We start from the raw sequence: 13,400 nt of genomic DNA, 5'->3' as shown, positions 1-13,400 counted from the left end.
CATCTGTCTGTAAAACCATGTGAAAGTATTGAGCTGAGGCTATTTTTCATAGTTCATGCTACTCAGAAGAGATAGTGCTTGAGGATATTCTTCGTCTCAAAGAATGCCTCAAATTTGTTTGGGGCCCTCAAATCGAGCAGGTCTTGGATGTAGAATTCAATAAAAAGGTAATGAAGTTATACAGAAAAAAACTTTTCACCCCAACTATATCTTTATATACGACTCACAGAAGCCTGGAATCTTTGATTATATCTCTAGAGTCCATTCACAATTACCATAACCCTTGATCACCCTGAAGCCATGAAAGAACTGGACTTTCTGTGAGTATCACCAACATTTTAATACTGAGCTGCAGTGTCAGCTGATCCAGAGACTCGAGCTCACATTATTGCATGACTTAATGTAGGCCAGTTGCATTTTCGTGATATTCACCTGTTTTAGGACAAATACCAAAAAAGTTTTCAAATGTCACCCAAGGAAAAGAACGAAGGTATTGGATGAATTGAATTTTCTCTTTTTATGCATGAGGTCTCAATTGTGTGTATTTGATAATACTCTTACAGGTTTCGGAGAATGAACCTACAGTTACCTCCACTCAGCTCATGAATTGCATTCAGACACTCAAAACTAGCGAGGAATTCAATGAGTATGTTTGCAGACTGAATTACTTACCCAATTTCTGTACATTTACATTGTTACAATTGAAAAATATTTCTCTAGTTTGATTTGTCCTTTGAAAATTATACAATTAAATTCAAATCTGTAGTTCAAAGCAAGATTCCAAGTTCAGTCAACATTGCCTCACCATTTTATTTTATCTCTTTGTTTTGACTAGAGTTGGCAAGTGTCCACCTGCAATGGTTGAAACATACTGTGAACTTACAAAAGTCGAATGCTCGAACGCATCGGTATTCCTTGCAGGTTCGTATCTACAGACTGGTTTCCGGCCATGCTCAGATCCATGCATGTTACAGAAATTCGCGTCGTAACTTTTGGGCATTTTACATAAACGTAGATATCTCAAAGTTGAGCAAAGAACAAAGCTCATAATTTCCTCAAATATGTCTTCGTCAACGTAAAATATTTTCGACTCAAACAGCTCCCAGGAAATCTTCACTTAGCCTCTAAATTTTTACCTCTTACGTTTCTCATTTGCTTTTCAGGTCGTTATAACAAGTACTCGCGAACATTATCACAATCACCGTGGATAGTGAACGGCGAGAGAATGACAGAACATTCAGTTGAAGTTGGTAATTTTCTTCCTTGGAACGTAAAAACCTGCTTCAAATATGGAAAGACACTCTCCTCATCTGATCTTTATTTCTACCACTTTGTACTTTAGGAGCTCGTAGCGGAGGAAATTAAGAAAGTTTTTTTACCAAACAGTGAGCGATGTTCCTGAATTTACACTAAGTGTTTGGCTGTCTGCATGCCTTTGATGAAATAAAAGTTTTTGGGTTGTACCATTTCTTGCTAGAAAGAATTATGAATTGTTTTCAGCTTCAAAGTTTTCATCAGCTGGTCGTGAAGACGTGGATGTACAAATGCTAGGCAATGGTAAAGATTTCAGTTTTTCTCTCCACTTTGATCCAGCATTAAACAGTTAAACTAATGAATTTGAACCAGTGAACAGTCCGCTTAGAGACGGACTGCCTTGAATCAAAAGAACTGAACCAGTGGAAGTAGCGATCAAGGAAAGAAGATATCAGTTTTCAATGATTTCCCGTAGGTCGGCCTTTCATCTTGGAGCTGATCAATCCACGGAAAGTTGTTCAAACTCTTGAGCAAGTCAAGGAATTACAGACGAGAGTCAACTCATCCACTGAAGATATACAGATCAGAGACTTGCAAATGATTGGAAGGTTTTGTAAACTTCACGAATTGTTCATGCACCCAACGTCCAGGGATTTTGAGAATTTTTTTCTAAGAGCATCTTCTGTTTTGTTAGGGAAGATTGCTCTAAGTTAAAAGAAGGGGAAAACAGTAAAACGAAGACATATCGGTAAGTTCCGCCAGTGTCCGTGGTATTTTCATAGTAGATCATAGCAGATAACTTTGATTATGAAAAGGTGACGAACTTTGTTTTGGTGTTGCGAAAACAACCAATCTTTCATGTGTATTATATCACTTTTCTAGAGCTTTAGTTTATGTTCCTGATGGCTTTACTGAAGAGGAATTAAAACCATTAATGAACTTAAAAGTAAGTGAATATTGTAGGGACTATTTTAGGCAAAAGTTTCAGTTGTGTTAACTTCTGTGTAATATATATTGTCCGCATTGACTTCTGTTTACAGTCCTCGACTGTGAAATTCTGTACTAAGTATTATTATTCAATTTCATTTATGCTTTTTTTGTTAAGAATGTCACACTTGATCAAAAGACACCGCTCAGAGTCCTACATCGGTATTTATAAAACCTTGTATCATGAATTAAAAAATATATTTCTAAATGGCCTGGTGGATGCCTATATACATACAGATACTCAGATCAATTTCTACTCTCGTGTACCTAGACGTCCCTTAGCTGTTCGCCAACGTAAAATTTTGTTCATGTTTGGAGAATATATTGATGATAAACATTTCACACTTCAGTTATGTACCGAGGCGGGAACGTATCCTTTTACAAATTTATCATCGAGTCCTTTAACTCACCCTGAGACGGGTGATCTGGCATGGCGTAGGGATACAGAGGGATGCTGGTTGTAAAACAGGGTACAGCCGTTGATTGAACACGGGTAAATGAGATCCCTCGATATTTTAAATCTTGAAAATCTTTCTTTAACCGCTGAACTTCATGCAGATATATTAAAGAATTTGTTCACGGGGATTTTGGCAGAACGCAGCCAAACCTTTGTACAATTATGAAGAAAGAAACGGATATACTTGAACTGGACGTTGTGGTAGGTTGGGAATGAATTATGGAAGATATGGAGGAAATGAGAAAACAACTTGATTTTCATATTTTCTCTCAATTCCAGTCAGTAGAAGTTGATTGGCCTCCGAGTATTGACACATGAAGGACGCGAGGGGAAAAAGCTGGTAAGAAAACTTTATTTCATAAATTTTCATTCATAGAAAGTCAGTATGATTAATTATAACCCGTCTCCGGGAACTGTTCAGATGATCAACAGTATTGGACTGTTTTTATATTTTACTTCTTTGCTGGTTACAGCATGCTTGAAAATCTCCCCTAAAACTCGGGGGTCAAGTGAAAAAGGATTGCAACTACATCCAATCTCGATATATCAGCTAATATAAGCTGGGAATAAGTTTATACTTAAATACTCCTTAAAAGGTCTTCTGCTGTGTGGACAGAATTTTCTGCATTGGTACATACAACCCATGCTATCAACTGTGCGCTCCTCTGTCTAAATCCTCAAGGAAAGAGCGTCTTTTTTAAATTCTTTGCCCAGTGACTCGGGAAGAGTTTCAATCAATGTCGTCATTATCTTCAGACGTCTTCATGGCTTGGTACTTCACGTTAGACTCTGAGTTTCCATGTAGACTGCCTATTATGAATATAACGAGAAATTACAGTTGTTCGTTCGACTCTTTACATTTGGTATTTTTTAATATTTCTTCTCAATTACGTTTACACAATAGTACATAATGGTACACGATAGTACACAACGGTACACAATAGTACATAACGGTACACATTGATAGTACTTTGTATAGTCTATAATGGTGCATAATAGTACACAATGGTACATTACAGTCCATAATAGTACATAATAGAACATAATAGTACATAATATAGTACATAAAGATACAGTTGGTACTTGCCTTGCGAAGGGCTTTTCTTTGGTTTTTGAAACCAGTCTTCGTCCTCTTCGCCATAACTTTCTCGCAAAATATCTTTAACATGTTCTGAACTACAACAACAAGATGGTTTACGTTAGTTTGTAAAAACGGTAAAACCACAGGCGTGGGTAGTTTTTTTATACGAACGTACCAGCTGTATGTTGTGGAACTCTTTGGTTCATTCCCCTCTCCGCTCTGGTTTTTAGGACAGTGTTTGTCCACTTTGATTAATCTATAAAACATCATCTATACTTAGTTCCTGTGTATTTGTGATTCTGCTACACCTGATGTATGTGTTGTAATGGATTTCTTCGGCAGTTCATAGCTACAGTATTAATCCGTGTTTGATGAATAATAATACTCTCCTCGCTTTCTTGTGTTACTAATATTCCATCTGTCAGCAGTAGAAAGATATAATTCCATACCTATCAGTATCATTAGCTTCAGTCTCATCATCCTCGGCATCAACACTCGGCTGGCTCACAACAATGGCGGGAATATGAGCTGAACTAGAAATGTTTGAGGGAAGCAATCCTTACTAAATTAAGTCAAGAGTTTTAAAAAAACTGTATTCAAGAATCAAAGCTGAATTTAGAAAAAGTTTATCGTGTTGTCTGGCCGGCCATAACCATAGTTAAAAATTGTTAACCATACGAATTAAGAATACGTATCAACTTGGATTGTTTTCTGCACTAAATCATGATCTCTAAAGCCCCGTTTAAACTACGCAAAGTTTGCGTAGTGTAAAATGGGCTTAAGCTTACCCCCCGCTTCCTCTTGGCAACGTTTTCAACTCCGTTTCACTTTTGGTTCTTTTGTATGAATTGACTTTCTCCTCTTCAGGTTTGCTGGACGAAACATCGCTCCAGGAAAGGACCTTGGAGCCACGGCTGTTACGAATGCTGTCGGAGCTTCTCTTGATCAAAATACTAAGGAATGATTAAAGAAAGATTTTAAATCGGTATGTACGTTGTCGTCATGGTGATCAATAGTGCTGACGATGGTTGCTCATCGCGTGAGATTGTTGGGTGAACCAAATGAACATCATTTTTGGGAGAGACTTTCAAAAATGATTTTAGACGCGCAAAAAACGATGCACGATGTTTAGGATACCTTGAATGGCTATAATGAACATCATTATATTTATTGGTTATCCTAAAGAAACATGCATTTGAAGAGAAATTCGGACTTAAATTTCTCCTGTATATTGAGGTTCAATTAAATTATAGTTAACGGACATAATTTGATCAACTTCAAAGTGTATAATTATGAGTCAAGATTTAATGTCAAGCTTTACTGTGCACAAATATTTGAAATATTGATCATAAATATTTCAAAGGGTATAGAAAAGAGAATCCACTATCTTAACTGTTCACTATGAAAATATTTTTGCCAAGTTTCCAGACCATGCCTTAAGGAATCGACTCGGTTTACTCTGACCTCAGCAATATTTGCCTGCCCACCTGCTCGTTCTAGGCTTTTCCTCAACTTCCTCTGTAGTTTCCTTAACCTCGTGTTCGCCATTTTCTTGGGTTTCCGGAGGAGGGACTGTATCGGCCGCGACATTAATGGCGTTGCTAACAAGCATTGCAAACGCTTCGTTATTCGCATCTTCAACATCTCTTGTATTGCGCCTTTGTTTGTGTTTTTTGTACGATTCCCACGTGTTCACGCTGTAATATAAAGAATTTAAACTAAATAGGACATGCATCTTCATTAACAACCAAGAAACTGTGTTCGTCCTTGGACCACTTCTAATGAAAAAGATTTCGAGATTTTCCTACGAGATTTTCCTTCGAGTTTGCTACAGACAAAGAAGATCTTCACCCGAAATGTCTGTTAAAAGTTTTAAAGCCATTGAAAAAGTTTTTAAGTCACTTAATAACCTCTGATCTAGAAGATTAGATCAGTTCTAGAAAAGGATAACTATTCCTACCTTTCCACCCTGGCTAGTTCTCGCTTCTTCTTATCATCATTCATTCTCCTCCAGTTTTGCAACATGTCGTCATAAAGTTTACTTGCTCTAGAAATAAACAATACTCTTGTCAAGCATCATTTTTACCAACAATCTCCTGTCGCATCGATGGTTTATTCGACGTTCGCTAAACCTCTTATAAAGAAACAGTCTGATAATTCCTGCTCACTTTTCTTTTCGTTGCGTCGATTCACGTCTTGCTTTCCCCAAGTTGAACATCGGTGTCAGTGTCACGCTGCTGTTCATGATCAAATCACTGATAGTGGCTCCGCTCTTCGGTATGTCCTCTCTAAAAGTACACAAATATATTTCCTTATTCTGATCAAGAAATGGGTACAGCCTCTCTGTACATCTCCGTGATAGATCCTATCACGTGGGGTTACCACGGCAACCAACTTTGTTAAATTTAGAGTAGTTAATATGTTCACTCCAGTTATATCATTATCACCGATCCAACATATGCTGTGACGTCATTACGTGACAAGTGGTGACGTCATGATATGATGACGTCATAAAAAGTATACGTTCTTACCCGCTTTCCTTCTGTTTTTTGTCTGTGTAATAATAATAGTACGCTATCAGTAACACGACTCCAAGGAAAATGAGCACGACCGGAATAGCGACGGCTAGAATTATTGTAAGTTTACTCGGCCCAGGATCTTGCTGTGTACGCTGCGCGGTAACGTCAGAACCCTCGTCACCAGGTACACGTTTCCTAACGCGAATATTCCTTGGTTCATTGCTGTTATCATTACCCGGAATATCCTTGTTTCCATGAGTGGCAAGCTCTGTTGTTTTTTCGCTTGACATAATAGCATACTTGAACACAAAACTTGTGTTTCCAGTTCGACGACTACCGGCTTTTAGACTGAGGTGTATACGAACTTTGTTAGCCCCGGATACTAGATCCCTGGGAGGTTTCCTTTCGTTGCAGTATTTGTTCATAACCGGTCTTTTTGTCCCAATATCTTCTTTCACCGCGACGTAGTTGCACCGACATATCCCTGGGCACGAGTCCTCGATGTTAAATTTGGCGAACTGAAGTTGTGCGAGAGTCCCGCGCGATACGTGTATAATCCACGAACACGATACGTCCCCCCCTTGCCACAGGTCCTCGCCTTTGACAACAATCAGGCCATCTTTGTTCCGAAGATGTTTTTTTCGACCGCAGCCTGGTTGAAGCGAACGCTCGAATCTGTTTAGTTTTTCATTTCCCCCTAAAACAACAACGCAACACTTGTTATGGTGCATTTGGCACGTTTGCCACGTAAGGCCTTACACTTGCAATTTTTGCTGCAATTTTATGTATTATCTTCTTTGATAGATGTGAACGAGTGAATTAGTTACTGATGTTCAAATAAGAGTTCTTATACGTCAGAGCGTTCATAACTTATTACTCGTTCACATCTATCAAAAGAAGAAAATCGCAGCGAAAATTGCAAGTGTTAAACGGGGCTTAAAAGTGCTACGGTTAATCTGTACGAATGAACATGGTTCCTGTTGATAAACCTCATGTAGCGTTGTCCAGATTATATCTCTTCTGTTTATTCGTACCTTAGTATTTTAGGAAACGTATTTTGTAGTGTGATCTTGGCAAAAGGTAAAAAAGGCCAGATGTTTTTCCTCAAAATATCAAGAAAGCGGCATCTTTGTTCAGCGATACGATCAGAAAAATATTTTCCAAAACAAATTTAAATGTTCTTATTTGAAAGCTTTCCTGTCAAGTCCCACATCGTTAAATAAAACTTCACTTCTTAGTTCTAAATCCAATGATGCAGTATGCTGGGCATACACATTCGGGTTTTCTCTACAAAATGCATCATGGGAACTAAACCATTCTGTAATTTGAACTTCCTAATCTCTTATGGGATAGCTTCTTTGTTTAATGTTTTATGTTATCGCAAATTAATCCGGTTTAACGGCCTATTCGTGTGTTTTTGTGGCTTTGTTTTCATGGAAGGATACCTGTTGGATTATTGTATTTGCAGGCCAAAGCTCTGGTTAGAAATAGTGGTAATCTGTTCTTGCTCTCCAGTTATCTTGTCAATAAACTGACCAAAACAGTCAATGAGGTTTAATATGCCGTAAATACATAAATCATGATTGATTTTAAAAGACAAAATCTCGTGTCATTTGTAGGCGGAAAACGACAGAAGAATACGATGAAAACAAATCCTCGTAACTGTTTAATTAACTACATTATTCATCGTTTAGGAATAACCATTTTCATTAATACATTATAAAAATATATGTGCACACTCAGATTGGCTTTTTGTAAACTTGAGGTGAAATTTCTCCCTTGCGCTCATTCAAGACGCTTGCATGTAAAAGGGTAATATGGTCTAGATAGCGACATTAATAAATTACCGCGATTATTTGATATAATTATTCTGGACAAACATTACATGTCCAGTGCTGGAAATTCAACGCAGACGTGTCCATTTGGCAGTGGACAAGCCACGACTATATGAATATGTATTATTTGTGTTGATTTGTCAGTGTGGTGAAAAGCAGCAGATATATAGTTGATTTACGCTAGAATTGAAACCATCATTCTTACCATTCGCAATAGGATACGCAGAACTGACATCCAGTAATATCTGTGTCACCAAAAGCACCAACGTGAATCGTCGAAGCACGGAAGTCATGCTTACGTGCGATCAATGTCCCGTATTGATCCAATTTTAAACACAATCTGCTCTTTTAAAACCAAACAATTCGTTGAACTTCAACATGCACAAGACAACGGCTTCAGGGCAACACAGCGCTCAGAATAACGTTTATGCTAATGCCACAGAATAGATATATCTGTTAATGAACACACTTTAATTTGTTCCATTTCAAAGGAGTGTTTAATGTTTATCCAAACTGCTGTAAGATACGGTCGCATTGCTGTTGTTATTCCACATTCTGAAGCGATCTTTGCGGACCTCGTTTCAAACAGATATCTGCTTGTAAACAATTATACAGCAGCGATCAACTGAGTTGATATTATATTAAGAACGACCTTAGTTAATATAATGCGTTCACATGTATTGGCGACTTGCTGTGACATTACCTCATGAAGTCATTCTGTTATCTGTTAACAAATTAAATATGTCGTTGTACGACACAGCATGATATCAAAAGATCTAAGACGTTCTCCAAATTAACTTACCATTTGTGGTTACTTTCACGAAACCCCTCGTGATTATCCTGAATGATACATTACAAGTGCTAGGAGTAGGAACAGCCGACGTCGTGCAATCTAATCTGTTGCAAGTTATGACCTACAAAGACTTGCAAAACGCCGGGCTGATAAATATAGTTACATGGTAATATAACGCGCAGTTTTCATTGCTTATTTAAACCATATAAAACAACAAACTTGAATCACGCGATATTGCCGTGCTTGGGGGAGGAACATCTCCCGTTGATAGGCACGAGGTGAACACAACTCTATGTAACTGTTACAGCTATACAGCCAGATTTAATACCGTAGATAGCGATATTTGTTTGTTAAAACCATTCATGTAAACGTTCAATTATTTTTCCATAAAATAATTGCAGCATCGAAGTCCTCGTAGGTGTCTGGGACTGTCTGCAATCCGGTTTTTTTCCGAGAGTATCTCTCTAACATTGTAGGGAAGGAGAAAGCTAGAATGTGATACGTATATTTTGTCATATAAACACTGCAAGACTTATTCAGACAAAAATCCCTAAATTATATGTTTGTGGACAATGATCATCTTTTTATGAACAAAATCCCTTCAATTCCAAAGCTATTCTCTTCATCTTGTTTCGCCGTCTAGTATGTTGACACCTCGCCGCTAAATTCATCGCCGTCGGTGTAATTGGAATGTCCATTTTAACTATTCATTTTATCCTCAAAACTTTCACAATCGACAAACCATCCGTACATTTTATGTCAACAAATTGAGGGTCAAAGAGTTCATACCGACATTTTACTGCATGCCTCCCTGTCTTTCTAATTCACTCATGCCAAACTTTGTCCGTTTAAAAATGCAAATAAACGTCCTATTAAGTTATTTTAGAAGAAAAATGCAAGCGATTAGAGTGAACAACTATTCACATCTTTCCATTTTGTGGGAAAGTATATAAACACATCATATTCAGTGATTTCTTTCACATGAGAGTTTCACGAGGGCATTGATGTTATAGACTGACCGCACAGTTGAAAGCTAATTTTTTTATAATGAAGCATTCACTTTCCTTCGTGTTTTTGAGTTTTCTCTTTTTACACGTGGTTCTTCTTGGCTCCTCAAAAGCACAAAGTGGCGAGGCCTCACTCGTGGAACAGCTGGAAGACAGGTGAGTTTGAATTGATGCAAAAAAAGATAATTTTGCATGCATTTTGCCTGTATAGTTTGAAAACTCCGCTCATAAATGCATGACTATAGCGCGAGGTTTTAAACCTATACACTTGAGAATTCCTCCAAAGGTTATAGCTAAAGATATCTGGTTATTTTATGTAGTGGTAACGACGAAGCTACGGTTGAACTGGGGCCAGAGGATGACGATATCCGGGTCCTCCTTGATCTGGCGAAAGATATTTGTGCTAACCGGCAGAATTGACCAAGGTTTGTTCATCGTAACGAGTTGATCAAAATAAACTTATTACAAATCTCACCTGCATGTATTTACCCAAATACTCCTATCAAGCATATCCTCAGTTTTCTCTGACTACTGATAGTGTGGGGAAATTTAAATTCTAAATGTTTCAACTGCAGGAATTCAAAACAAGAATCACACGCAGAATCATTAGATAGTTTGAGCAATATATGTCACTTAAGCATAGAAACTTTAATGTAATTAAATGCATATAAAGAGGTCTTGGAAAACAATTCGTTGGATACTTGGATACTGCAGTACACTAACATGGCGCGTAAATGAATACAAATGAAACGCGAATGCGTAATTTTGCTAAAAAATCTTGCAGGTGTTGATCCCAAAAGGGCCAAAGGATTATGTGATTGTTTTCGTCTCTATAAGAATGGCAACTGAAGATTTTGGGTAAGTTGATTCAGGATGGCCTGGCCCATTTTATTATCACAAATTATTCGAGTGAAAAGACTTGCTCAAAGACAAAGTCTACTGTACTCCAAGTTCTTCTGTATGTATGTACGATAATCTATGTTTATTCTAACTGTTTTGCTATATTTTTTAGGCCGATACGGATCATGTGAATTATTCAGAGTTAAACGAGGAAGTGACTGGAATATAAGTCTTGTATAGTGGTCTTATTTGTCTTATATCAAATGTATTGTAAAAATCGATGAATAGATTAAAAATTAGTAATTTTGCAACGAGTATACAGGAAGCTCACTGTTAATAATTGGCACAAATACTGTTTATTGTTCTTGTTTTCTAACTTCTATAAACACCATTAAATATTTTGTGCATTTTCCCGCCACCGACAAACAGTGCATATTAGGAAGATTAATTACTGTTTATTGGGAGTAAATATAAAGTAATTTCACTTTGTAAACAACACACCAGGCCGTGCGCAATGCATGCTAATTTTTTGAGGGTCGGCTTCTTTATTATCAGTCCGATTAAGTGGGCGAAATAATATGTTTGTTCAGACAAATTGCCAGTTATAACCTTGTAAAAGTTCAGAAAAGACAAATCGCCATGTGTCTTGATTTTGAAGTCGTATTTTTGTGACAATTCTGATTGGATCCTTGCATTATTGCTACGGTGGCGCTATATATCTCCGACTCTGAAGCATATCTATATAGCTAATTTTTCAAAAAGCTATATTCGTGTCAGGACCTAGTCTCGCAAGTCATTTAAAAGTGGATAGCTACCATATGCATGGTGAGGCTAATTCATTATCATGATTTCAAAACGATTAAGATATCCATTAAAATATATTTCTAATCATATACCACAAATTAATATCAATGTGCACCCAATACCGACTGGATAAATAAGGAAATATTTCTTTAATGGAAAGGCAATTTTCTTCGTAATTTAGAAAAATTGTTCAGTGGTTAACAATTTGTCTGTATTTACATTTGCGGTATATCCTCAATTTCAGAAGATAGACTTTTAAACTGGCTGAATACATATAGCTAAAGTGAGAACACTCAAAGTAATTATTTTAGTAATTTTAAGAACGTTGCGTGTGTACATTTTTGAAGATGGCAATTTTTAGAAATTGCATAAAAAGCGAGAGAGTTGGCAATCATCCTGCATTTCAGGATTGTCCTTAGAAGCGGAAGTATCCAGATTTTTTTTTCGAGAGTCTTTAAAACCGTCGTGATTTACCTGTGCTGAAACAATGAAATTTTCACAAGTTTTCATTTTGCTTTGCGCGTTGTTTGCAATGTCGTTCGCTGTGCCGTTGGCTAGGTAAGAATCCTAAAATAGGGCATTTACATGTATATTATAGCGTTAACATTGCTTCCCATCTCCACAAAACTCTGCATTAGACGAAATTTATGACTTTTTGAGCGTGATGAAAAGCAACTCTCTGTTGCATGTTTTTTTTCCATTGGCATTTTCTTTGTTCTTATATAGCAATGATGGCAAAGAGGTTCAAGACAAGAGGTTCGTCGGAGCTTGGCTGATAAAAAAAGCATTGTCGAAAGGAATATCCGTATTATTGTCACAAGTGTGTAAACTTAACTCATGTAAGTAATGACTAATTGATTTTGAAGTTATTCGAACATGGCTCCCGTTATCATGCCATGAAACGAACATTATTGTCGCGTAAAAATTATCACGCAAATTTGGGCTGACTATATGATTGTAAAAATTTTCAATGGGGCGCCAAAAAAGTTTGTTTTTCTATATAGTGTCTTCCAATGTGCAAAGCATATGCGGGTGTGCCACGGCAGTTGGTGGGTTTGTCGGTGATGAAGGTGAATATATATAAATATATATATGATTTTTTACTATATTCGAAATCGTTTATTTTACAGGCACAGGAATTAATTTTGTACAATGCATAGCGGTACCCACTACCCAGAATGTACAGACGGTGGCGGGAATATCCCCGTGCCCTCAGCTCCCCCCACTCCTCTTTCGTAAAATAAGCGCTTTGTTGGAAATTTTGGGTTTTGTCGGAATTTCGAAGACAATTGAATATACAGAAATTGAGAAAAAAGTATGACTTATTTCATATACATTGGTGGACAGGCTACAGCCTACATAAATCCCAATTTTCAGTGGATATCATTCTTTGAAAATCAATTTTAGAGCTTTACCGAAGGGAATTTCAAACATTACATCGCATGTAAATAGTTTGACAAATAGCTGAATCGTGTTTTTTCTCAAAATCGACGAAAGGAAACTAGTATAGTTTTATAGGTCAAAAGCAAAGGGATTAGAAGCAATGTCGGAAATTTGTGACGCTTTGAAGTTTGACCCTGCACCACTGCCAGGACTGAATTTCCGCCAGAGCGTACATATGGGAAATGGAGCTGATGTACCTGAAATGTCGGCTAGCTCTCAGGAGGGGGCTGTCTGACCCGTCTCTAGTCTCAGGCCGGGTGGGGCTGTCCCTGCCGCTTCACTGGACATACTTCTGGTGGTTTCCGAAACATTTTTTTTTGTTTTTACAAATGAAGGTCTGAGATTCAACAGCGATGGTTCATGAGTATGGATTCGATCAA

General features: G+C 37.4%; 2 protein-coding genes and 2 long non-coding RNA genes across 6 annotated transcripts; 3 read left to right on the top strand and 1 right to left on the bottom strand.

Moving 5' to 3' along the window:
• Positions 1-52: 52 nt before the first annotated feature.
• On the top strand, positions 53-5,035 carry LOC114542150 (putative tRNA pseudouridine synthase Pus10; the record flags this gene model as incomplete). The annotated part of the gene is made up of 16 exons (XM_028561899.1): positions 53-167; positions 259-320; positions 442-490; positions 564-646; positions 836-921; positions 1,164-1,246; positions 1,343-1,385; positions 1,501-1,557; positions 1,730-1,862; positions 1,949-2,002; positions 2,137-2,200; positions 2,360-2,403; positions 2,513-2,611; positions 2,800-2,899; positions 2,978-3,038; positions 4,647-5,035. Coding segments are annotated over 15 exons (1,111 nt in total), but the record flags the coding sequence as incomplete, so codon positions are not given.
• LOC114542142 lies at positions 3,276-9,597 on the bottom strand. 3 transcript variants are annotated; one of them, XM_028561889.1, is made up of 11 exons: positions 8,936-9,597; positions 8,339-8,857; positions 6,311-6,995; positions 5,948-6,067; positions 5,740-5,826; positions 5,267-5,476; positions 4,568-4,732; positions 4,229-4,312; positions 3,955-4,035; positions 3,786-3,874; positions 3,276-3,508 (listed from the first exon to the last, which is right to left on the bottom strand). In XM_028561889.1, the coding sequence occupies exons 2-11, from the start codon at positions 8,424-8,426 to the stop codon at positions 3,429-3,431; spliced, it is 1,689 nt and encodes a 562-aa protein (XP_028417690.1). In that variant the 5' UTR covers positions 8,427-8,857; positions 8,936-9,597; the 3' UTR covers positions 3,276-3,428. The 3 variants fall into 3 exon arrangements, with proteins under 3 accessions (XP_028417690.1, XP_028417691.1, XP_028417689.1); XM_028561890.1 differs by having other exon boundaries at positions 8,339-8,726; XM_028561888.1 differs by lacking the exon at positions 8,936-9,597 and having other exon boundaries at positions 8,339-8,925.
• A 746-nt stretch (positions 9,598-10,343) lies between these two features.
• On the top strand, positions 10,344-11,033 carry LOC114542151. Its single transcript, XR_003689495.1, has 3 exons — positions 10,344-10,358; positions 10,718-10,791; positions 10,946-11,033. It is a non-coding gene; the product is annotated as an uncharacterized LOC114542151 (long non-coding RNA).
• Positions 11,034-11,972: 939 nt separating this feature from the next.
• Positions 11,973-12,671, top strand: LOC114542149. The gene is made up of 3 exons (XR_003689494.1): positions 11,973-12,135; positions 12,304-12,416; positions 12,582-12,671. It is a non-coding gene; the product is annotated as an uncharacterized LOC114542149 (long non-coding RNA).
• The last annotated feature ends 729 nt before the right edge of the window (positions 12,672-13,400 follow it).

This window comes from Dendronephthya gigantea, unplaced genomic scaffold (genome assembly GCF_004324835.1).
Source record: "Dendronephthya gigantea isolate DGI-Jeju-01 unplaced genomic scaffold, DenGig_1.0 000338F, whole genome shotgun sequence".
In the NCBI taxonomy this organism is placed as follows: domain Eukaryota; kingdom Metazoa; phylum Cnidaria; class Anthozoa; order Malacalcyonacea; family Nephtheidae; genus Dendronephthya; species Dendronephthya gigantea.
Note: the sequence above shows the minus strand (reverse complement) of the source record. Positions and strands in the feature narration are given on the sequence as shown.